Source organism: Ictalurus punctatus, chromosome 22, assembly GCF_001660625.3.
Source record: "Ictalurus punctatus breed USDA103 chromosome 22, Coco_2.0, whole genome shotgun sequence".
Lineage (NCBI taxonomy): Eukaryota > Metazoa > Chordata > Actinopteri > Siluriformes > Ictaluridae > Ictalurus > Ictalurus punctatus.
Window position 1 is genome coordinate 13,800,781 of NC_030437.2, and position 25,920 is coordinate 13,826,700.

The 25,920-nt window shown below is 37.3% G+C and overlaps 1 protein-coding gene and 1 long non-coding RNA gene across 4 annotated transcripts in view; one reads left to right on the plus strand and one right to left on the minus strand.

Moving 5' to 3' along the window:
• arl15a (ADP-ribosylation factor-like 15a) overlaps positions 1-25,920 on the plus strand; it is an 83,087-nt gene that overhangs the window by 41,687 nt on the left and 15,480 nt on the right. Inside the window, exon 4 of one of the 3 annotated variants that reach the window (XM_017452293.3) lies at positions 15,146-15,273. The exons of the other annotated variants lie outside the window; for them this stretch is intronic. Coding sequence (XP_017307782.1) covers positions 15,146-15,273 — 128 coding nt within the window. The remainder of the gene's footprint in view (positions 1-15,145; positions 15,274-25,920) is intronic. 3 annotated transcript variants of the gene reach the window in all.
• On the minus strand, positions 3,723-5,566 carry LOC108255925 (uncharacterized). The gene is made up of 3 exons (XR_001810191.3): positions 5,123-5,566; positions 4,062-4,224; positions 3,723-3,889 (listed from the first exon to the last, which is right to left on the minus strand). It is a non-coding gene; the product is annotated as an uncharacterized LOC108255925 (long non-coding RNA).

Consider the following 25,920-nt stretch of genomic DNA (forward strand, 5'->3'; position numbering starts at 1 on the left):
AAATGATGGAATCACCAGACTTAGAGGATTCTCACCCGGCTTTTTTACTTCGCAGCAAATAAACAAATCATAGATATGACACAAAACAATTTTTGTTTAATAGCTGAACATTCTGGCTTCGAGAAACATACCTCAAACAAATTTAATTAAATTGTTTTAATTAATGGCATATTTGTTTTCCAGATCAAGTAGAGGAAAAAATAATGGAATCACTCAATGTTGAGGAAGAAATTATGGAAATTTGAAATTTGAAATTCACCTTGAAATTTGCATTTCTAAAACAAATACCAGCACAAGTCTAAAAATGCAAATTAGTCTGCAGTTAAGAGAGTGCTTACAGACCTTAAAGGAGTGGTTACAGACTTTTAACCTTGGACTTTCTGAAAGGAAACATGGCCCCAACAAGGGACCAGTGGAAAGGATTATAAAACTCCTTCAAGAAGGAAATCCAACATATAGAGAGGCAAAATATATACCATTAATTAAAGTAATTTCATTCAACTTGTTTGAGGTATGTTTCACGAAGCCAGAATGTTCAGCTATTAAACAAAAATTGTTTTGTGTCATATCTGTGCTTTGTTTATTTGCTACGAAGTAAAAAATCCAGGTGAACATCCCCTAAGTGTGGTGATTCCATCATTTTTACCAGGGACTGTAATGGTAGGGTTCATATTTGATTAAAAAAAAAAAAAAAAAGACTTCCAGGTTAGGCCATGACCAATTCAGGCTCACAGTAAATCCAAATACAGTACCACACAGATACAGATAAGGATACAGATAGTGGCACTGTATTACGTCCCTAATATGGAGGTCATATACTGCAGTTGTGTTTCAGACAAGCTTCATGTGGCATAAAACTAAAAATAAACAGCTTTCCCTTTTTCAGGCTCAGGGACAATTCAAATTCCTTCAGCCATTATCCCAATAAAGTATCATTTCACAGATACACAGAATTCAACATCAGTTCTATGAGTAGATTAGTGCTTCACTTTGTTGAACTTCACATTCTGTAAGCCTACATGATTGTGTGCCAGCCTTATGATAATTGTGACAATATGGCACAGGTTTTAGTTCTTCCATGGCATTTTCGCAAAGAGTCAATGAGGAAGTCTCAAATTCATATTCATATTTTTTTTTGGTATCATCAGTTTTGGTCTGTTGAAAGCCATCCTGTTTAGGCTATGCTTTTCTTTGGATATTGTTTTACTGATGGAAGTAGCAGTGTGATTGACCTCACTTTTCTGTTTGCAAACATTAAAACACAGCGACTTTGACTCAGAGCGGTTGTTTTTGCTTCCAGTGCCAAATTAGTTCCCATTCTAAGTCGGCCTACAGTAAGGCGTGAACTGACCTTCCTGTTAACTGACCTTCTTAGCTTAATCCTATGGATGAACTGTGTGTGAGTCTGAGTCTTCCAGGTGAGTGGTCACAGTTAAGACTAGTATTTCAGGCTCTTGTTAGTGTTCTTATTAGTCTGAGTCTGAGGTCAGCTCATCAAAGACGAAGGGGTGAACCGATGAACTCGAGTCAACCCAGATTTCTATCTGCCTTTGTCTTCATATCCCCCTCTTTCAAGCTTACTTTCACATCATTTCCCTTTTGTATAATCAGTTTCCAAATGATTGGCATTGTGAGCAGAAATGGTTGTCGAAATCAACATTAGACACAATGATTTAAATTGTTTAAGTTAAGTTGTTTCAGGGGTTTTATCAACTATTCGATGACACCAATTTGGAAGCACTTTGAAAGGAAGGCCTTCCACAACAATATAATGACCCCAAGTATTAATACAAATCAATATAAATGGTTTTGGGACACAATATCAGTGTTTATCACTGGTTTCCAATGTAACTAGTGCAGTATTCCCATTTGTAAGTTTCACCGCAGAATTCCAATAGTAAATTCTTCACCATGTGAACATGACCTCACTCTTGTCCATAAACTCATAACTTGTAAATTGTTGAGACTTTGGCAACTTTCCCAACGTCTTGTTTTCCATGGTACATTGGCAATCTGTTTGCTCTGCCAAGCCTTGATGAAGTGACGGACATGATCAATGCCCAAATTGTTTGGAACATGCATATTTGCAGAGCCTTGACCCAATTGCAGCATAATCCTGTTAGCAAAATGCAAAGCATGCCCAAGGCTAGGCAAATACCACTTGTTATTCATTGTTTTGCTGCCACATTGAGTAGTAAAGCAAGTAGCAGATATGGCTCACTGGTAAGAAAAAAAAAAACAGAAGCAGGCACAAGACTTGACAAACACAATTGGTTTGTAACAGTATTTCTACATTCCACTTGCTCTGAAGCACAGGTGATTCTTCTGCTTGATTGATAGTCTGAGTCATTTCCTTTGGGTTACTTTTAGCACCCAGGGTCTGTACATAGTACCTCACCTGAACGACTAGGTGCTGTGTTGGTTGTCCCAACAGCAATTGACAAGCCAGACAGAGCTCTTGATCTCACATCTCTAGATTTGAAAGTCAACTATGTAATGAGTCATTTGACACCAATGCAGACTGCATGACACATGGACCATGAGAGTCTTTTTGACAGAAGGCAGAGCTTTCACAATTATGAATGTAGTCACAAAACTGAAGGTGACCACACACTGTCCATATGCAGATTTTCTATCTCTGGCAAGGATGTTGACAGCAGGTGGTGAATTGCATGCACTGTCGGTCACATGAAGAGCCTGTATTGGGAACCGGACATAAAACATGTCATGCTAAGGCCAAGCCCATGCTTTCCTACCAGATATTAATGCCATGGTATTTTAATAAAGCTATTTGATATTGCAGATGAGTATATACCCAAGCATATTTAAGTGATTTTCCTCCTCAATGGCCTAAAGATCAGTATCAATACTTTGAGTAATTCTCAGTCTCAATAAAATATTGTATTGGCACTATTCATAAGCAATATATTTTAATATCTGGCAAGGTCATGGTAGAAACCCTTGTAACTTATTAATTAAGGAGTCTGGTGGATCTGGTGGAAAGCAAAAATTTTTATTAACAATCCAAATGGACAAGCAAAAGACATTCAAAAATAGACAATCATACAAACAGAATAAAGCTGAAATAACAAAACAAAAAGGACAAAATCAGAAAAACAAACAGGAAATATGCTCAGAAATTCAAATCAGTATGAAATAACAAAACCTCACCCTGAACCTGTCAGGGAAAATGTTCTTAAATACACAGAATGAATTAATGAAACTGAGGTGTGTGAGAAGGAAATAAGGTTCACAGGCAGAGCCAGAACAAGGAATTGGAACAGGATGCAAAATAAAAGCACATGTCACATATATTGAACACGCTGTGCTAGTTGCACCCGGAAGTGCACCATGTGCTGAACAGAATTTGTTACAGTGACAATTTTGATATACGGTCTTCACTAGTTCCGAATGAACCCACTCGGGAAGTTTTAATATCTACATGTCGTTCTACATTTTAGTGTAGGTTTGCCAAGCCAGCTGGGTCACTCAAGTTGATGAGAATGGCCAGAGGATGAGTGTGATGTAGTGGGGACCTAGTGGCTACCCATATGGGGTCATGATCATGATTGCTATTAGTACTTGTCAAGGAAATGAACAAATGGGAATAGCTCACTAGTTCAAAAGTAAACCTCCCTCAGTTATGGTACCATGGTTACGTTTGAGCTCTATTGAAAACCCGAGGTCTGAAGTGAAGAGGGAAATCCAAATGCACAAATCGAAGAATATAAATGTGCTGGAAATGCTCTGTATGGAGAAGTGGTCCAAAATCTTCTACAAATGCCTCCAACAGTTTTAGATAGTACAGGACATGGTTCAGTGCTGTTATTCTATCCAGGAGAGACTTCACCAAATATCCATTGTAGTTGTGTTGATCATTATTGTATGCCTATTAAATATTTATGAGACAAATGTAAATGAGACAAAAAATGTTATTGAAGCCATTCTGTTTATGAGCTGCTACTTACGTGATAGCTCCCTGTATTATGAATGAGGTGTCAGTAGTAGTGAAGGTAAAGTAAACAAACTATGTGTTCCAAAGAGCAGATTTAGTCACTTACCAACACAGAACCAGCCTACGCCACCCGGAACACGTTGTGTCATCATGCATAATCAGCCAGGTCATCACTGCCCACTACTAATACACAATGTTTCCTCAAAGTTCTGTCACCATGTGTAAGAACTGATATCGTCTTTCTCTTTCCCCAAGGACAGAAATCTGATCTGAAATTGGGAAAATGTTTTACATAAAACACCCTTGGAAAAAAAATCTTTTCACAGATAACAGAATCTGGATTAGATTGTTATATACGTTTGGTTACAGCGTTGTACTCACAATCACCAAACATGTATACCAGTTCGTAATGTTCTGCCAAAATTTGCACGCAACTTTTCAAGCTGGAGAACAGCTATTGCACATGTGTAGCGCACATTGTGATGAAGGGAAAGCAGGCTCATGGACTGCTGATTGCTGTTGAATGCAAGCTAGTTACCACTAGCATATGGTGATATGTTAGTGATTTGGTGTTCGTGCTGGATCACTGGATTGTGCTTTATAAGAATCAATGGGACTGTAAATGCCTTGCTGGGCCACTGTGTATGACTTATTTTTTACTAGTGAAACATACATAAGGCAGAATTCCTTGTTGACACCAATCTCCTGTTGTTGGGGCTTAAATAGGAAGTAAGTTGAAAGAGTGGAGTCATGTGTTGATACAACACTTTAACAAAGCAGGCTGTGTGGATGCTTTGACTTGATGGGCTGTTGCTTGCTTTATAAATGTTTCCTGATCATAGGCTGGCTAAGTTAATGGCTACATTACTGCTAATTACATTTACCAGTGCTACTGTGCTACCAATGCTAAATACTGTCTGTTCACACAACAGGATATACTGAATCATTTGAACCATTTATTATTCACTGATTCAGCTTAAATCTTATTGTTAATATTCAACTATGAGCTATTCAGTAAAACCAATTGTAAGATGCTGTTGAAAGCTTGATTCTGATTGATAAGAAGGTGTTGATAAATTTCCGATAGCATAAGCTTTGACAGTAGTTCTGGCTGCAAGGTTTATATTAAAGCACTTGTTCTAATATATTATCTGTAGTGTCACGTACCGTGGGTGGAGACGGAAGCAGATGCAGGTGACAGAATCAGGCAGAATAATCCAAGGGGAAAAGACAAAGTTTGTGGTCGATAAACAGGCGAGGGTCAGGCCAACAGGCAAACAAACAAAATGGGGCTAAGCAGAAATCGAGGTCGGGGACGGAAACACTGGTCAAAGGTAACTTAGTAAACACACGTGAAAAGGGCTTGGAGAATGGCTGAGAAACAAGTCAACAGAACATTACTTCGCAAAGTCTCTTCGCTTCCAAGGTCTCTCTTATGCTGTGGTGTGAGTGTGTTTGTAATGAGATGCAGGTTTGTGTGATTAGAACTCCGGGTAGGCGAGCGCATGCGTGTGTGGGAAGTGTAGTCCTCAGCGGCCATGTTTGTATTTAGCGGTGCTTCCCTGGAAACCGAGTCGTGGCTGGGCTGAGATATGGCATATAGTAGCAACTTAAACAGCAGCTTGTATGCCATGTGCTCCACATTTAATCAACAGATTAAAAAGATTGTAATTGATGATGTGGTTTTCTGTATTGAGACATTTATTGAACACTTTTGGAAGGAGTCTCCAGTGTCAGTGATTTGTAACAGTCAAAGGTCAAGCTTTAATTTGACATTTTCCAACAAGGGAGAGTCTCCAGGTTAGAGGACAAGCTGAGAGTTTGTCATATTAACTGAGAGAGAGAGAGAGAGAGAGAGAGAGAGAGAGAGAGAGAGAGAGAGAGAGAGAGAGAGAGACGAAAGGCTGGTGAGGAAATGACTTTTCATATCTTTTATAAGTGATAACGGGACCATTCCACAACATTAACTATAACTATAAACTGATCGTTTTGTTGTTTTTTAATTAGAAGAACATCGTTTGTGTTGTCAAATTGGTATAAGTTGTATAAGAGGAATAAAACACTTCAGGATGTGCTGTTATTAAGAAAAAGCTTTGGGCCACTAATTTTTTTCACATCACCCTGCCATTGATTATAATAACAGCATGCAATGTCATGTTTTATTCATGCTTTTTGATATGACTCTCAATTAAGATAAAATATTACTTCTAGTCATCACTACCTGTTGCAGTTTTATTTAAACAGCGTAACCCAATTTAATGAAATTTATCAGTACTTATGTTGTACATACCTATATTATCATGCCACATGACCTTTTTCTTTATAAATAACTTTGCTCCAAATACACAGGGATGAAATTATTCAATGTAGATAAAAGCCATATAAAGAGATAAAACAATCTACTAAAATTTGTACTGATGTTTTTACAAGTAGAACAAAAAAAGTCATTTTTGTTGCAAAATGAAAAGACCTTTAGGCTGCAGTTGATTTGAACATGTGGAGAGCAGTGTGGAATCTCTTTATTCATTGTGCTTTTAATTATTTACATTTGCATCCTTAATACACTGGAATATGAAAGCATGTGTGCTAGTCCATGACTTTGCTGACATGACCCTTATGTTTCCTTTAAGTGAATATGCCAGAACCAGAGTGTTGTTCAGCCCATCATGTTCCCTGACTTTAGCAGCTTTCCTGTGCTTCAGTTCTCTTCGAAGAAAACAATGCCTGTTATGAGTTAATTCACATCTGGTTTCAGTGCAGCAAAGTTAAAGCTGTTGTTGCTTATACATTGTGACAAAGCAATGCCACCCATGTGAGCAAGCTTTCAAACTGCATTCAGTGGTTTAATGCTGGACTGCCTCTGAGCAAAATACATCTGTTTGTTCATCATCTACTTATGTCATAATTCATTAGGTTTAAACCAAACACACAGATGTTTGATGCACCCGATACTCTTCCACCTTGTATATCCACCATTTCAAACATATAATCAGTTGCGCAAATTCGCTGTTTGACACTCCGTTGGTTCCCATATGAACCATGGTTGGTTTGTGTCATTTGTTTGTTGAATCTCAAAAACAATTATTTGTGCATGCGTGTATCACTCATTCTAAATTTCCTTCTTAATCTGGACAAGTGTCTTGGAAAACTTCTTAGTTGAGTGTTGATTGTTGTAATGTGATTGTATTCCAAACTGGGAACATCCCATCATATGTCAGCTGAACATGAATAAACACCCTACTTTGGCACAAGAAAATGAACTTGCTGGGACATTTTTCTTTAATTTCAAATTTCAGAAACTTTGATAGCTTTTGAATCGGTCTTCAAGGCAGCATGGGCAGCTGGATGTGTGTGTGTATGTGTGTGTGTGTGTGTGTGTGTGTGTGTGTGTGTGTGTGTGTGTGTGTGTGTGTGTATGCCTATTTTGGCTTACCTTTTCTGTTCAATAACTGTTCTTGGTTTTACTTCAAAGGTGCAATTGTTTTTCATGTAGGTAGACCTTCTGTCTAGTAAAGATCATTTAGTACATACAACAATTTGTAAAGATCATCAAGTACATACAAAGCCACTCACACTGTAATCAGAATAATAAAAAAAAAACTGCAAATGCCAAAAGACTGACTAATGCAGATATTAAATTCACAAACATTCATGCTAGTTTTGTTTATTAGGCTAGCTAAATAAATAGTAAAATGGAAGTGTCACATCCACCACACCAAGACATTATACTTCCATGCCTGCAGAGAGCTCCCTCCCCTGAATACTAACAATGTTTTCTTCTACAAATCCAACTCTATATGAATGCAAAGATTCATATAACACGAACACTTGCCTTTTCAAGGAATCCTGAGGAGCCCCACATGAACACAGACAGTAATCTGAGCTCAGGATCGAACCTGGGACCCTGGAACTATACGGTGGCAAGACTACCTGCTTCCATAATCCAATGAATCCACAGGGCATTATGGGAAGGTGTTTTTAATTGACTACACAGCTCTGGCATCTTTGACATGGTCCTGAAATGTCGAGTAAATTATAGACTTTGTATTTACAACCACTAGAATGTAGTGTTGCATCAATCAATCAATCAATCAATCAACCAATCAATCATCTATCTATCTATCTATCTATCTATCTATCTATCTATCTATCTATCTATCTATCTATCTATCTATGTATCTAGCTAGCTAGCTAGCTATCAGTATGTCCATCTTTATGTCTGTCTGTCTAGATGTAGTGTAACTTTTCAAATGGTTAGCTTTAATATTGGCCTGTGACTACTTGACTAATTTAAATCATTCTTGCACTACAAAGAGATTGTGGTTTACGGTGGTGGTTCCATTAAACAAGTGTTGTTACTTTATCATCCAATCAGATTTTAGAGTCTTTCTTTTTAACTGTACTTTTCCATTACATACCCGCTAATATTTCAATGTTTTTCCATGGAAGTCTTTCATGTGAGGTCTATAACATCCATCAATACCGTCCCATATTCATAACATAGAAGGAAAGCACCACAGGAAGGGCAGAACAATCGAAAGCTTCCTTTAAGTGGCTTTCTCATTATGCATTAATAGTTAAATCTCTCCTCAGTCTGTCTGCACTTTTAAACAAGCCATGCAGATACAAGGCACAAGGTGTGTCGCTCTAACATGCCTAGCCCAAGCCAGCTGTGTCTAGACATAGTAACCAAACAAACACATGTCTAGCATGAACAAACCCGAGTCGTTTTTATGCGCACAGAGACTGCGTGTTATAAAAGCCGTACCTACTTGTGTGGTATGAAACAACACTGATTCTACTCACTTATCCAAACACAAACACGCACAACATCACTGAGCCTTTTGAGGAAGCGGAGTTAATTGCCACAAGCAAACACTCTTCTTTATGTAAAGGAAATCCATGAGTAGGTACATTGTGCAATTCATTCATTTGGTGCCAAACATGCCAGAAAGACTTGAGTTTATATCATATTGACACTTTTAATACTTTTCAATTAGAGCAGTCAGGTATAAAAAGGACAGCTTAAAAGGAAGGAAACTGCAATACGACCACAGCATGAATAGGAAAACCACAGCATGCCAAGTGGGAAAGTGTGATAATGATAATGTGAACACTTACGGATGTCTATTCAGAGGCTTATGCCTTTAAGAGATTCTAAAGATGGGCATCTCATCAGAATAGTCCTCATAGATCCTGCTGCAGCAAGATAAACAAAAAGTGCAAAACACTGGCACATCGCAGCACAATGCAAATCTTCAGACTTCCTCATAGAGATATCTTTTATTTTAGAGAGCTTATCATGTGATAGCAGCTATCTCATCAGTCCTGTACAGACATTTATTTTACTATCAATAACTTTGCACATTTCAGTTTTCTTTTCAGTGTATGAGCCCTAATTTGGGGAACAATGGTTACAGAAGTAATTACACACCTATTTCATAACTCTATAGTTACGCAACATATAGTAATGCTAATACAGCTTCCTTGGCATACAGATGGACGAGTAAAAGAAATGAAAGTGAAAAAACAGTGGCTGTATTATGCTGTGGAGGAATTTTGGCATGGTTTGGCTCTATTTGTCCTTTTCGAGGGAAACATCACTTCAAGTCAGTACAGATTTCTTTTGACTGATCGTATTTGTGATGAAGCATTCCTATTCTGATGTCCTCGGTCTTTTCCAGGATGGCCCCGCCCCCATCCACAGGGCATGAGGACTCACCGAATGGTTTATTGAGAATGAAATTGATGTCAGTCATATGCTACGGATTTCACCGTCACCAGATCTCAACCCAATTAAACACTTGTGGGAGGATTTTATATTTTATATGAACGATATGTTAAACAGCGATCTTTACCACCACAATCAGGAAAACACCTTCTGAGGGAATATCTTTTGGAAGAAGGGTGTACATTGTTCCAGTACAGTTCTAGAGACTTATAGAATCTATGCCAAGAAACACTGAGGTTCTTCAGGTGGCTTGTAATTAACTACCTAAAGGAAAGTCTAGAAACTAAAGCAGGTGCTTAACTTGTAACATAGGAATAATGCAGGAATGATGTATACATAAACCTACTACATAAACTGATATGAAAATAGTGTTGAAATTCAGAGATTAAAGAACTAAAGCAGTTTCTACGTGTGTATACAGAAAGATTTCTTCATCCGAGTTCTGCTGTGATTCACACCTCTAATTATGACGGTAACATTTTCTATGAAGGTCATATTTATAATGAATTTTATCACAATTTTATCATGGTGTAATGCATTGTTAGAATTTATGAAAATGCACTACATTTCCAAACTTTATTATGCATTATAAATTTTTAACATGATGAATTGTAAGCACTGTTCATAACACATTATATCAATTCCAATACTAAAGAAACCGATCCCACCTTAGTATAGTGCACCATGAGATTTTTTTTAATGAATTATTTATTTAACAAATGAATTGTAGCAGAGAGATTTTCAGGTAATCCAATGACAAAATTAACTTAATCATAATACACTATGCAAACTGGGGCTGAATTACTTTGGTATTGGTTATATAGGCCCAATATGTTATAAACACCGCCCATAATCAAGTCTGATAACAATTTATAAATGCTTTATAAGCATTTTTATGAAATGTTAAATCTTTTCATAAATAATTATACCAATGTGTATAATGCCTTATTAATTGCATAACATGTTATGAATGTAATCATAGGTCATTAAACATATAGGCTTCGTAGAGTGTTAGTAAAGTGGCTCTGTCGTCTTTTTCCCTAGGTCCCAAATGACTTGTTGATCCATCATTTTGGCGTTTTCTTTTGTCTTTTGAATGAATAGTAGTGCTCGAATATTCATTAGTAAATAAGAGTCTCTTAGAGACGCTTAATTTTTCAGATGCGTAAACCTCAAGCTTAAAACAGCTTTTTTAGGATGTTGTATGGACCTCAACCCTGATATTGCTTCACACTTAATGTTACATTCATAGAGATATGAATCTCCAATTATTCGTAAATATTACTCCAACATCACTTGTAATCAGTCTGCTCTACAAGAATGTGAACTATAAAAAGGATTCTGAGCAGTTGAATCCCTGTTTGGGATGTTCAATATCGTGGAGGGCAAGATGTTACTGAACATAGTCAACCGTCTGAGAACAGTGGACATTACCATGAATGCCACCAGCATTGTGCATCCCATAGACCTTTCCCTTCTGGCAGATGTGGTAATATCTCCTTTGCCCAGGAAGGCCACAAACACTTACAGCCCACAAGACCCACCTGAACTGAAATAACCTGAACAAAAATCCAACCCTAACCAAGATTGTGTTTTGTATCATAGCTATACAGAAACAACTGTATACTTGTATATGGATGGTGCTATCTTGAGGTAACAAAAAAAAAAAAAACATTTCAGAAAACTGTTAGTACCCCAGTCTGTAACCTGTCTGTAATGAATGGGTTAACTGTTGAATGTAATATCACACTGAATACGCAAACTCTTGGCAACTCTCTAATCTCTCACTAGAGCATAGCTACATGAGCATATAAACTGTCTGATTTTTGCAGACATGGCCGCGAGGTAAAGAGAATTACACTGTCATGCGGAGGATATGGAGGTGCGGAGATATCCCTTCTGTCACGTATTTGAAGTGATTCCAAATAGAAATTGGTATGCCAGGTGAGGAGTAGAGAACGTCATCACCAATAAAACATAGGACTATAATATTAATAGTGTCTTTGGAATAATCATAAGAAATTGCCTGTAACAGACTTTTTTGCTGTTGTTGTTGTTGTTGGTATTTTGGCATATTTGCATGCTCTTCCAGCCTTGTGGGGGGCACTTAATAGTTTTAATCACTTTTTAAATTCCAATGTGTTTTAATTCAATGGATTGGGATTAAATTACTTTCTTTATCATATAAGAATATAACAGAATAATCATATTATATATGATTAATAGCATACATTCTTAAAGTCACCTAACAGGTTTGAAATGGGAGCAATTTTGAAATCATATTATATTAATATACACCTAAGAATCATTTTGTTAGACCATACAACATCAAAATACGAGCCACAATCTAGACATCTAGACATAAATAAACAACACCAGAAGTGGATTATAGCTCCTTCTGTCCAATACCTCTGCTCCATGAGGTCTAGATAGAAGCACAGTAACACAGTCATTTCTAAGCTACTTACTATATTATTAATGCCAGCTAATATTCTTGAATAGCATACTCACCAATCTCACCTTTACATATAGTACAAATCCTGGTCACAGTATAAAATCCTTACTTGGTCATTGTCATGCTGTACTGTAGTACACATCTACTGTATGTCTGCCCTATGCATCAAGAACCACCATTTCAGCTGATGAGACACAGCTGAGGTGTTTATCATGGAAGTTGACTCCTCAGAGTTACGACAGTGTTTTCCCAGTATCAATGCGATACAAGATTAATAATATCTTAATATGCGAATAATACGAAGGTGTAATAACAGGGCTGTCCATCTAATATACTGACTGGAAGGTAGAGGATGATAAAGGATGTTACAAGGCAGGATGTTACAGGGAGTTGAATGGACCAGGATGAGATGATGAAGTGATGAAGACATAAAGTCAGGCTATGAGGGCTGCAACAGCAATTGAGGGCCTGTAATGGTTCAGCAAATTCACTACTGAGTGCACTGATAATGCATATTTTTAATGGTTTTCTAGGTCAGAAGTGTGAGTCGCTTTTCCGTTGCCTTCTTTGCTTTACCTCATTGGCAACACACACATCACCTAAATCTAGACTTGGACTTGAGGCGTCTTCCTGCTCCTCTGGATATTTGTAAGTCACCCAAGGTGAGAGAGTCAACTTTGCAGGCCAGCTCTCAGTGCGCCAACTGCAAGTTGCAAAGTCGCAAGATTTCATCCTCTGTGTGCAGCTAGGGTGTAGACGAATAAACATCTGCTGGCCTTGTGCCCTACAAGAGAGCAACAATTCACTCGAACTCTCCCTACGCTCAGATGATTAAATGCAGTGTTAAACAGTGCGATGAATAATAGATCTTCTGTCCTTGCTGTGTTCTTACTGCAAATCTCCAAATAATGCAAAAGAAATGATAAATGCGGCCTTGACAGGATCTGAGTGATAAATTTCTAAGTACTAGAGGAGGGACAGAAAATGCTGGAAAAGGAAAACATTTCTTTGGTGTATTGTCAGACAAATCGAACAGATAATAACACTAGAACACAGATTATGCTAGACCTTGTGTAAATTGTCTCTTAAATAATTGAGGGATGGTCGCTCAGAATGCCAGCAAGGTGGAGCTGCTTGAACAGTTGCAGCAGAGTTGGTGGTGCTGAAGCAAGTGCAGCAGAGACAGTGTAGAGACGTGCAGTAGCTGGGGTGATTCTTAAAGAAGAGAGTCTTAAGAAACATTTTCTTGAGCAATGTGTGGACACAAATTTACTCATTTATTAGAAGAGTTTCATGAATGCACATTGCTTCAGCAGGTTAACATTTCTGTCACATTTTCACTCATACTGAAATCTCTACTCCTTATTACACCACAGCAATGCTAAATTCTCGAATCTGATTGCTCAGAAGGTGATTATTCATTTTCTATCGTTACATTTAGTGTAACTATAAAATATTAAAAAGTATGACATGTGTTTCATTAATAAATGTGTAATTGGTGGCAAATTCAATAAACCTCTTTGTTAAGTGTCATTATTGGAAAATAATCACCTTTGGGGTGGTGACAGTAATTACAGTATACTTTGCATCAGGTTGTGTTACACCACCATATCATTGATTATTTGCCTACAACAGCATGTCCAGTCACGTTTGTTTATTACATATTAAGTATTCAATGCACTACATGCACACAGTCTTGTACACTGACCAGTCTAATGTCTCTCATGCATCATTGGCCATTCATAATCCTTCTGTAATAAATCATATTCATCACGTCAGTTCCTCCAAGCCTGGCAGTTTAGACACTGTTTTCTCTGTCTGTTTGTCTGGTTTTAACTATTTTCAAACTCATGACTTTTGTTTGTCCTGCTGGCCCTGTGCCAAATCTGTCACTACTGGAAGATGTGAGTTTCATATAAACATAGCTTATGTCATGTTTTGTTGCAGTGAATAGCAGAATATCATTAGTTTGCACTTTGTCTGTGCAATACATGTTATACTTTTGGGCTATAATGATTGAAGTGCTTACTTTTTTTGGACTTCAGTCGTGTCTTGGTATCTGCAATTCCAGATTTTATGAATGTCTCAAGTTCCATTAAACTACTCATTCCTTCATATTTCTTCATATTTCTGGTGAACGTAAAAATTGTGAGGTCATAGTTCCAAGAACAACACAAATGGATGAATGTAAACAAATGAGCTTAAATGAAATGAGCCATTTATTTCTTTTTATAGGATCCTCTGATTTTTTCTCCTCATTTTCCCCCAAATTTGGTCACCTGACCATTGTGTTACTGTGACTGACAGGGGAGTGTAGGAGAGTGTATCCCATCCCTCCCACCCAGTCTGCACACCCAATTTTGCTCTCCGGTCTCCCAGCCACGGATGGCTACAGTTTTCAAATTCACAATCTCCTGACAAGAAAATGAATGCTTTTCTGTTAACTACTCAGGAGCCCTCGGTTCCTCTGTTTCTCTGTCTGTGTATTAATTCTTATTCATCTGGACTTCTTGAAACTGAAAAGCAATGGCCTTTTTGGGAATATTATCACTTTTAACACTTGAGTTTGTTACATACAGTACATACACATTTTAATTTCAGTCTCAATATTGGTGAATGGTGAGATATTTTGTGCATAAGCATGTGTAGATTCTGCTCACTGGAGACAAACAGCCCAAGTTATCACCAATTTGTTTCATAGATCAAGTATCATCGATCCAGATCCTTCTTATTTTCTCAGTTGCTTTTGACCACAAGGCTCTCCTTTCCGTCTTCGTGAGATTAGGAATCAGTGGCTTAAGATAGCATTGGTTCACTTCCTACATGAAAGTAAAGTCATATGAGATGATGACATACAGATTCTCCACTGGTGTTCCATAAAGATCAGTGATTGGTCCTTTTCTGCTTTCTCTCTATACCCACTTACTCACCTCACATGGCTTTTCAGACCACGGCTATGGTGATGACACAACTCATCCTCCTCTTTCCTCCCTTACACACTCAGGTTTCATCTCATCATGGATAGCAGCTCATCACCTGAAACTAAATCCAAACAAGAAGTTGCTAAATATCCCTGGAGATGCAGCCCCACATCAAACTCTTGTCATCTCCCTAGAAAACTCTGTGATCACAGTGAGTGATTAATGCACGAAACCTTGTTGTAGTTCTGGACAACCACCTGTTAATCTTTGCTCATATTGCTAACCTGATTTAATCACATTGGTTCCTTTTCTGTACATGGAGGCCACTCAGGTGCTTGTTCAGTATGTTGATTTTTCAGGATTGCACTACTGCAACTCATATCGAATAGGTCTTCCTCTACATCCAATCAGAGCCCTGCAACGGAGGCCCCAACCACATGTACACAGATATTTTTAAAATGTACTTTTTACCACGCCATATTCAAAAAGATTTCCATCTACAGTCCTGAAAGGGGAAAAAAAAAGACAAACACAAGAATTTATATGTGTGGACTGACCATGAGCTGGAATTACTGCTTAAGGTTACACTTGAATGCAAAATCAACAATACTTAAGTTATGAAATCCAAAGAAAAATCTTGTTTGCTGTGCGGTTTGAGCACTACAGTGCATATCATATTCTGGTGTTGCCACATGAGCATGTAATAATAAAACAAATCAAAATTAAATAACACAAAATAACAACCTGGTCAGCATCCATGACAAACAGAGTACTAGCACATTCATAACACACACAAAACCTCAATGCTCATGCACACTGAGATGCAGCTTCAAAAACATCCATTTTTCTTAAGTGGACACAAAGAAAAGAAAGGTTTTAAAAAATATCTGCATACATATAGACACTACTTCGGTCACAGGCTGTCTTCAAAAGAAGTCTAAAGACTGAAGTTAGGACTAAACCTACTTTGTAGAAAAACAAACCTGGTCTTGTTCCCTGTATTGAATGTACACATGTCTTTCTATCAGGGTTTTAATATTCTTAGACCCTGGCCTATTTGTACTAGTTTGAGGATATTTTGATTTTATTTTATTTTCAAACGGAGACTATAGAGCACTTCTGCAGCTTCTGGATGAAGACATCTGCCAGTGATGTAAATGAAACAAGTGAAATGAATATCGAGCTTATTTTTGCATGAAGAAAGAAAAGAAGTATCATGAAGACCTAGTAATACTGTAGCTATATGGAAAGCACCTAATTTCTGAGTGTACACAAACTGTCATAGCTTAATTCCATCACAGCTGTCCTAAAATGATAATAAATGATCACTGACATGCAGTTTTAACAAATACAATTTTAAGCAGCACATTTCCTCTGGTTGTTATTCATATCAGATGCATGAATAGAATATCAGTAGTAGTTATAGGTCTGTAATACATGTGTAACGGTGTTAACTCTAGTTATGATAGTTCATTGTCATTACATAGCAATAATGTTAATGTTCTTGCTGTTGCTAAATAATTAGTCAGTAATTATGGTGGTAACAAGTCAGTCATAAAATAGTAAAACAATGGTAACCTGTAAATGTTAACCCTTTAAACTCAGGCCACAACAGGACACATCAGTGTGGTCCAGACTTACACTTCTCACTATTATTAATACATACATTTGTCTGAATAATTTATAGTAGCTATTGAATAATTTGGTGCACTGAATAATTAATAAGTCAAGTGTTTAAGGGGTAATGCTTTTCAGTAGTGATTAAAACACTGACACTGCTGAACACGTAGCATAATTTTGAGATTTTTAAGGATGAAAAAATTTTGCTTTTAGTGCAAAATCTTTGCTTAATCATACGTTTACATATTATCTTTATTATTTTAAGCTATTTCACTAATTTACGAACATCTTATTTATTTTTTAGAAAGTTTCTAACACGAGGGTTATTACTCCCCCAAAAATGAAATAGTACAGCTATAGTATGCTAAGTCTATAGTATGCTAATTTACATGTTTCTCCTTTGTTTCTTAGCTGTAATGTTTTTAAATATTCAGGCGTAAATGGACTGTAATAAACATACTTAAAAAATAAATCCTATTGCACTATTATTGGAGCTTATCATTTCCATTCAAATTTGTAGCAGAGTCTCAAGGCTAATTTTTCATTTTAAAATATATGTGAAGCATTCCAACCTGCTAAATCTACTGTGGTTGGTCCACTATGCTTGCACTTAGAATCAACCAGCAGGTGGTCATGCATAAACAGAGAGATATAGTGATGCTTATTAGTTCTCACTCAGCCACCCATAGTGCCACTTTCACCCTTTTCGTTCCTTTTTTTTGTGACTGATTCCATAGTAGACCTCAGAAGCTTTGCCCCTTAGCTCTGATAACAGAACTTGGGAGTTCAGGCAAGGAGGTGTGGAATTCTTTAGCCAAGTGGAGAGCCTTCAAAGTAAGTAATCTGTGCTGTCTGGTACATTAACTCTGAATGAGGCCCATGGGAGTCTGGGGGCACACAGAGGATGCACTCTGCCCCCTGGGGACACAAAAGGCCGACACGGTCAGTCACTCCTTCACTTAAAACACCTAGCACCTTCCTGCTCTTTCTACACATTATTATTTTATTTTTTTTTTTGAGGTTGCTCTTTTTCTCACCAAAGGAGGGAGCAAGCTGTACTTGTTTACATCATTTAAAATGCCTGACTTCTGTTTTAGGATTTCTGCAATAATACAGCAACCATATTGTTGTATTTTGTATGTTGTATGTAACTGCTTAAAGCTGATATGTTATAATATTATTCATTTATTTATTTATTGACTATTTGCTTATAAAAATGCTTAATTGTGTTACACCAAAGAAAAAGAACATTTAAATAAAAATATTTAAAGAATATTTTCTAAAACAATACAACAACAAAAAACCTACTGAGCAGATACATATTCATTTTGATTCACAATTCTGCATTCTGTTTATGACATTAAAGATATCTCGAGCTTTAATGCATTCTGGTTTTGCTTTTGGAAGACCTCTCAATCTTTTACAGTGATTTTTTAAATTATTTTTTTTATAGTTCTAATTTAACAAACTCAATTGTAGTGTTTGCTACAGTTCTTCTAAAATCAAACCTCATTTATAACATCCTGCTCGCTCAAAGAGTTCCTTAAAGTCATCATCTATACAGCAATGTAATACACCCTAGTAATGGCTTGGCGCCCGTCTATTAGTGGTGTCTGAAGAAAATCTTAGTAACTGCTCTTAGTAACCCCTTAAGTTCCTGTTCATGTCAGTGGGTAAACACCACAAATAACATCACGACTGTGTAACATGAGCGCCTTCTCTACTTTTAGAATTCAGCTGCACTGCTCTAGAATGGCATTGCCCATGGGATGTGTTTGGACTTGTTTTGACAACAAGAAACTTTTTTGTCCCTGCTAGATGTTCTCGAAAGGCACCACCTACTGTATCGTCCAAAAATATTTTAGATTTTACCTTCACAGCAACAGTCTCCATGTCTACTTGCTGAGATGCTAGTAGTTTTAGGTCTATTTTGAAGCTGATGCCTTTTTTTTGTTGTTGCTGAAATTATGCAATGTGTGTTACTACTGAGTGCTTGTGTTTATGGGCACATCAGATGTTGTGTCTTAAGTGCATCCCTTTACATGATTCAAAACTAAATCATGTAATATTTAGGTTAGTGATAGGATTAAAAAAACAACTTTGTAGCAATAGAATACATTCATTACCTTTTTAAAATTTCAATAATGTCTCATAATATTCTTGGCAAATTGCACCATTGATAAATAGCCAGCATAATATTATTTAAATAGTATTACAATATAACAACTACAATTTAATTACGGTACAGGAGGTCTACTCTGTTAAATGCTCAGGGATCTTAAGTACCAGCCTCTTTTCTAATATCTTTTCTGTCTTTATAAAGAACATATTCGCTTTCATGTGAACCTCCAGGTATACAAATTATTTTTAAAACTCCCACAATAAATATTTGGCAAAGCCTTCCCTGAGAGAAAACAGCACAGAGTCTCTTCCTGTAATGTCTATCATGGTTGGAGACACTTATAAAGAATCTTTCACCCCTCCTTCCTGCAGAATATTTAAAGCAGCTTCATATTCTTAGGTTTGTGCATGTGGATTTTCCTCTTAGATTCAGGTTTTTATTAGGGCTCAAAGGAGATAGTCATCAAAATTCAGATATTATGTTCATGCAAGTATCTAATTAGGATGTACCGATCAGCGATAACATTAAAACCACTGACATGTGGAGTGAATAACATTGATTACCTTGTTACATTGGTGCCTGTCAAGAGGTGGGATATATTTATTATGCAGCAAGTGAACAGTCAGTTCTTGAAGTCGATGTGTTGGAAGCAGGAAAAATGGGCAAGCGTAAGGATCTGAGTGACTTTGACAAGGGGCAAAGTGTGATGGCTAGACGACTGGGTCAGAGTATCTCCAAATGGCAGGACTCTTGGGGAGTGAAGACTAGACTGTCTGGTTAATGCTGGCTTTGAAATAAAGGTGTTTGAACACACAGTGCATGGAAGCTTGCTACGTATGGGACTGTGTAGCTGAAGACCGGACAGAGTGCCCATGCTGACCACTGTCGACAGCTGAAAGTTCCTAAATGGGAACGGGAGCATCAGAACTGGACTATGGAACAATGGAAGAAGGTGGCTGGGTCTGATGAATCATGTTTTCTTTTACATCGTGCAGATGGCCAGGTGCATGTGCATCACTTATCTGCACTATGGGATGAAGGCGAGCCGGTCCAGGGAGTGTAATGCTTGGAAACCTTGGGTTCTGGCATTCATGTGGAGGTTACTTTGACACGTACCACCTACCTACCCATTGCTGCAGACCAAATATACCCCTTCATGGCAACAGTATTCCCTAATGGCACTGGACTCTTTGTGCAGAATAATACACCCTGCCACAATGCAAAATTTGTTCAGGAACGGTTTGAGGAACATGACAAAGAGTACAAGGTGTTGACTCAGCCTCCAAATTCCCCAGATTTCAATCTGATCGAGCATCTGTGGGATGAGCTGAACAAACAAGTCTGATCCATTGAGGCCCCATGTCACAACTTACAGGACTTAAAGGATCTGCTGCTAACGTCTTAGTGCAAGATACCACAGGGCACCTTCAGAGGTCTTGTGGAGTCCATGCCTCGACGGGTCAGAGCAGTTTTGGCAGCACAATGAAGACCTACACAATATTAATTAATGGTTTAATTCTATGGCTGATGTTCTGTGGTGTATGTTTATGATCATTTGTGGTCATTTTTTACTAAGCTCATGACAGTGGTAACCAGGATTTGGATTAAAATGCCCTGGCACATAGAGAAATCATCAATCCTTACAAGAGACCCTTAACCACCAAACACAAAACATATTTCACTTTTGTCTACTTAGTCCTCAATTTTGTTTCACCAAGCATGCAGATGATGCTGTCTTTGGCCCAAAACTTTGATTTTGCTCCCATCTAATCACACCTGACATCCAGTTTTAGTCTGAGTGACCCTTGATGTTGTCTTGGAGCTGCATATTGGTGAGGCAGCACTAAAACTATGATTGTAATCATGTTATGGTGATGTTTATTTTTGTATTATTTTTTTCTAGAGTGCTAATAAATCTGGAGATGATTAGATGTAATTAAATCTAATTTGTATTACTTGCGTTATTTGCATAGTGAGACATTAACAGCTAATTTTTACTATAAACTGTTTGGAGTATCATAAAGGAAGATTTATACTAATTTACCCTGATGCCTTTGCAGATTGCCCAAAATACATCTGCCAAATTACATATACAGTATATTTGTACATTATTGTAATAATAATTGTATTCCTTTCTTACAATAAAGGTATTCCTAAATATGGAGAGTCTTTGAGTGTTTACTATTTAGGAGCCTCTTTTTATTGATTATCTTTCTAAACAACTTCACGTGTACTATTTTACATACCTCAATGCAGGCTTATCACCTTGCTGTGTTTACTGCTCGACCCCAAGCTTTGCCTCAGCATATCAGCATGAAAACCATTACACTCCGTTGACTTTTAAAGCCTGTGAACCATAAATACCTGTAATCTGTCTGAGACAGAGTCTGAGTCTCAGTCCACTTTTATTACTTTTTTTTTTTTTAAATCCGACTGACAGATTTACATTAACTCATGCTGCCCCACCTCTGACATGCACTCTATCAGTGCCCGGTTTCCAAAGCAGACGTCTGCAAACACACAGCATCAGTAAGCCTGGCTCATGGCAGATACCAGGTTATATGCGACAGGCCTCTTAGCAGGATAAGTAGGTGCCTGAGGGCCCGCACCTGAATCACCACACAGTGCATTAGACAAATACAACCTCACTTTGGACAAAAGGTGATATTTAGAGGAACTTTTCAGAGATGTTTCACTAAACCCATTCTGTGTGTCTACCAAAGTAACCATTTTATTCTCCAGATTATTCAAAGACGTGTGTGTACCTGTAGGAGATATTCTTGCATAATGTATCAAAATGCTCTCTTGGTGGTGCGGTGAAAAGTCCAGTCCTTTGGGGTCCTGGATGGACCACCTCTTTGCTCGAGTAAATCGTACTTGCTGAGTGCTTAACACTGTTCAAACACTATTTATTTCCTTTCTTCTTTTTGGTTTTAACAACAAAGGAGTAAGTGTGCTGCTGTACAGTTAGGATATTGAGACAGATGTTCCTGTGAGTTGAGAAACAATTTTGATCCTCTTGGAAAGGTTTTATCAGGAGGGCTTTTGTGTGGTGTGTTTGCACAAACCTGTAATCTTTTGTGTATCGGTATGAACAAGATATGCATCTGTTCCTCGCGCATATCTGTTTCTCACATTTGATTTGATTTTTTAAATTTTTTGATTTCTACTAATTTCCAGTTGCTGATAGATCCTTTTAATAGTTGTTTTTGGTTATGCTGAGCATGGCCCTTACGTGTAAGTGAAAAAAACCTCAGATCCTTATGCGATCAGAGAAAAAATCTCCACACCCTTTGAGGATTTTCCTAATTACTGTTTACAGTCAGTAACATCAGCAGGTTTTATGAGTTGTTTCCATATCACAGGAATTAATTGTTGTGCCTCAAATCCGTAAAAGCTCCATTTTGGGTTTTTAAAGAAGAGGCTTAAGATTGGATTTAATTGTACACAGGATTTAATGAAGCACATAAGGGTCAGATGGAACCTGAGTCATAACACAGCAAACAGGAATCCAACAGTAAGAGTAAATAGGTTGAGTGTCAAACAAAAGAGGTTATGAGTTAAATGATGTACAGTGCCCTCCACTAATATTGGCACCCTTGGATTAAATATGAGCAAAGAAAGCTGAGAAAAATCATCTTTATTGTTTAAACTTTTGATCTTTTGTTAAAAAAAATTCACAAACACAAAAATACTCGCCTCTCATGGATATCAAACAACTGCAAACACAACACAGGTTTATAAAAAAATATCTTTGTTAAATATAGGTGTGCAACAATTATTGGCACCCCTATGAATTCATATGATTATATTCCCATTGATATTGTAAAATTGTTTTTAGTACCAAGGTGACTAGGAACAGGAAATTGTTCAACCACGACTTCCTGCTTCACCGGGGTATAAATATGAGGTAACACATAGGCCAAATTCAATTAGTCATTCATAACAATGGGTAAGACCAAGGAATATAGCTGTGATGTTGCTATAACTGACCCTTCTCTGGATAAACATTACAAATAGTCTGCTCTCTGGGTAGCAGGTGGACCACTCATCACATCATGTACGGTAAAGTTTTATTTAGCATTTTTTGAAAGGAGTCTCCAGTGTCAACACTGTGTAACAGTCCAACGTAAAGCTGTAACTAGTTTTCTGACATGGAATAGTCTTCGAGATTTGTGGTTTCTCAGTAGCTTGACAAGCTGCATTTTCTTATAAGTGATAACAGGAATTTTTTGTCATGTATAGCATGTTACACAACATTAAACATGACTAGAAGTGTTTAAAGAAAGTATGACATCCATCCAACCATTCATTTTCTGTACCGCTTATCCTCACTGGGTCATGGCGAAGCTGGAGCCTATCCCAGGAGGCACAAGGTGGGGAAGTATGACATTACAATCACTAATAATAATAAAAAAAAAAAATTGTAACAGTTGTCAAATTGCTGTGTTATAAGAGGAATAAAACATCTTGAGAATCATTATTATTAGAAAATAATAAACTTTGCGGTGTGACGATAACTCTGTTTCACTGCTTGTGCTATGCAAAGACAATGTAAACATTTAAATAAATAAATAAATAAACAGATAAAAGGATAATAAATTCAGATCTGGTATGTGGTATCATTCCATGACACCATATATCACACATAATGAAATAAACAACCCTTCATTTATAGGTGAGCAGTAGCTATTTTAGAAATTTGACCATGAATTTAATGGTCGTGGATGCAACTTTAATATTTATAGACACACGAATGCATCCTAAAATACCATATTCAGTAAAGGTTCATAGTCCATAACTTTTTGTGGTGTAGAATCAAACCTCTTTTTGCTATGTTACAAAACATTTTGGTATATTCTTATCAGACTTAACACAGAGCCACAGCGATTCTTGGTGAGTTGTGTAGCTTCCCAAGTCTATGTCAGCCCAGGTTACCAGGGTTGAGGCTGCTTGGCCGATTTCCAACTCTGAAATTACATACAGCTAATATCTGCAGCTGGGGAGGTGTCACATCAGACCTATAGCAACAAAGCAACAACTGCCTCACTCAAAATGGTTTATTATTATTTTGATGAGAATAAAGACACTAAAATTTTATGATCACAATAACGTTTCTTAAAACAACATTATGATTAGTTTTTACTTAAACATAGCACTTTCTCTTAATCCAAACAAAAAGCTTTGTTAAAATCTTCAGCTTCATTTCCTTTCCATGACGTCTAGTGAAATTTTATATATATTCTGGTATTTATATTTGGATGTTATGATCGTTTGTAATTTAGGCCCCGTGGAACATAACAGCAATCAAATCCGCTCTGAAAATGTACTGCCCTGAAGCGTTTATGATTAAAATCCAAAAAACATATCAGATAGCTATTCCCACACGCATCTTCCAATGGCATTGGATCAGGGTCGGCTACTGCAACCCACTGCAGTTATCTAGAGTATCAAATCTGTCAGTCTATGCCCCTTTCTCACATTCTTATTATTATAACCAGGGCACGGAGCCCTTTTAATCTGATCCTGCAATTAAATCAGCCTGAACATGTCTGAAGAGAGAGGATGGTTGTGAAAATGTTTTGAAGAAAAACATCTTGTTTGAGGCTGATCTTGGAGAAGCATTGCAGCCTCTATTCTAATCATATTCTCACTTAGGTACTTAGGTAAAAATTCTTATCAAGAAACTGTAGCAAGAATATAGTTTTGGTATTATATTAGATATACTAGCGTATACAGTCTTCTGAACTCTGTAAGTAATCGTTTATAGAATCCTACTTAGTTTTACCTCTTCATAGATGCATTTGGATAAAATTTTATTTAACATTAATAATGTACATTTCATAGAAATTGTCCCTTTTTTTAGTGGTTAGCTACCAAAAATATCACTTTGCTTGTTGGAATATTTCTCTTACTGATCTGAATGGAGACATTTATAAACAGAGAGACAGTTCGGATTTATTTCTTACACAAAAGGTGTTAAATCCTGAGTTGCCAGCTTCGAACACCTTAATAAGCAGCCAGTGCAAAGTCTCTTCAGGAAGGGAAAAGACCTTTTTGAAGCTGAATGTAGCTCAGTCATATGTATTTGTTTGGTGGCCTCTGCTATCAAAGGTTATCATTTTCTCATTCCAGGCCAGTGTAAACAGGCCCTTTTGTTGCATCTTTTGAGTATGATTGTGGCAGGTGGCTTTAGTGGCCCCCACATGAATCAGAGTATTCAAGTTGTTTTCCTACGCTGAAAGGATTTTCTCTTCATTCTCAGCACATCTTTTTTGTTAAAAGATAGCATTGTGACGAAGCTCAATTTCGGTCTAATTCTCAGTTAAATTCAGTTCTCTTTCATTTGGACAGTGATTCATGTATAGCATTACTTTTGCTCATTTGGATGACGCTTTTGTCCAAAGTGGCTTACAATTTAGACAGGATACAATTGAGCAGTTGAGGAGTAAGGGTCTTGCTCAAGGGTCCAACAGTGTCAGTTTGAAGGTGCTGGGATTTGAACTCACAAGCTTGTGATTAGTAGCCCAGTGCATTAACCACTGAGGCACCACTTCTATTACTACCACCACTATTACACTAATGGTCCATCCTCTTTAATTAGAATTAATGAGCCAGTGCTTGGAAATGAGTTCAAATCCCATGATTCGCAGACACGCAGTTGGGATCTTGAGCAAGGCACTTTGCCCTCAGCTGTACGCTTTTATTGTATACCCTCTGAATATTGTATACCGTCTCAAAGCAGCTTGCTTTCAATACCATCTTCTGCCAAATGTGATTAACCCTTTCATTTATGAACTTTGAAATCCGGATCAAGGATTTTTTTCCTCTGTGTGTTTTTACTCTTCTTTAGGCATAAAAAACTCATTTTACCTTCATTTTACGTTTACATACATTTTTCAAAAGTGTCCACTCCAGTGGACTGCATGCATTCAAACGAAGAATTAGTGTCCATTTATTTATATGCAGGTATTCTATTGAAATCCTTGCAATAACCAGATAATGGCTTTTGAATTGCTGTCCACTATGCATGAAAGGGTTAAAATTATGTACAAACATAGGGCCTCATTTAGTAAGCTGGATATGAATGGATTTATTTGTAAATCATTTGTAGGA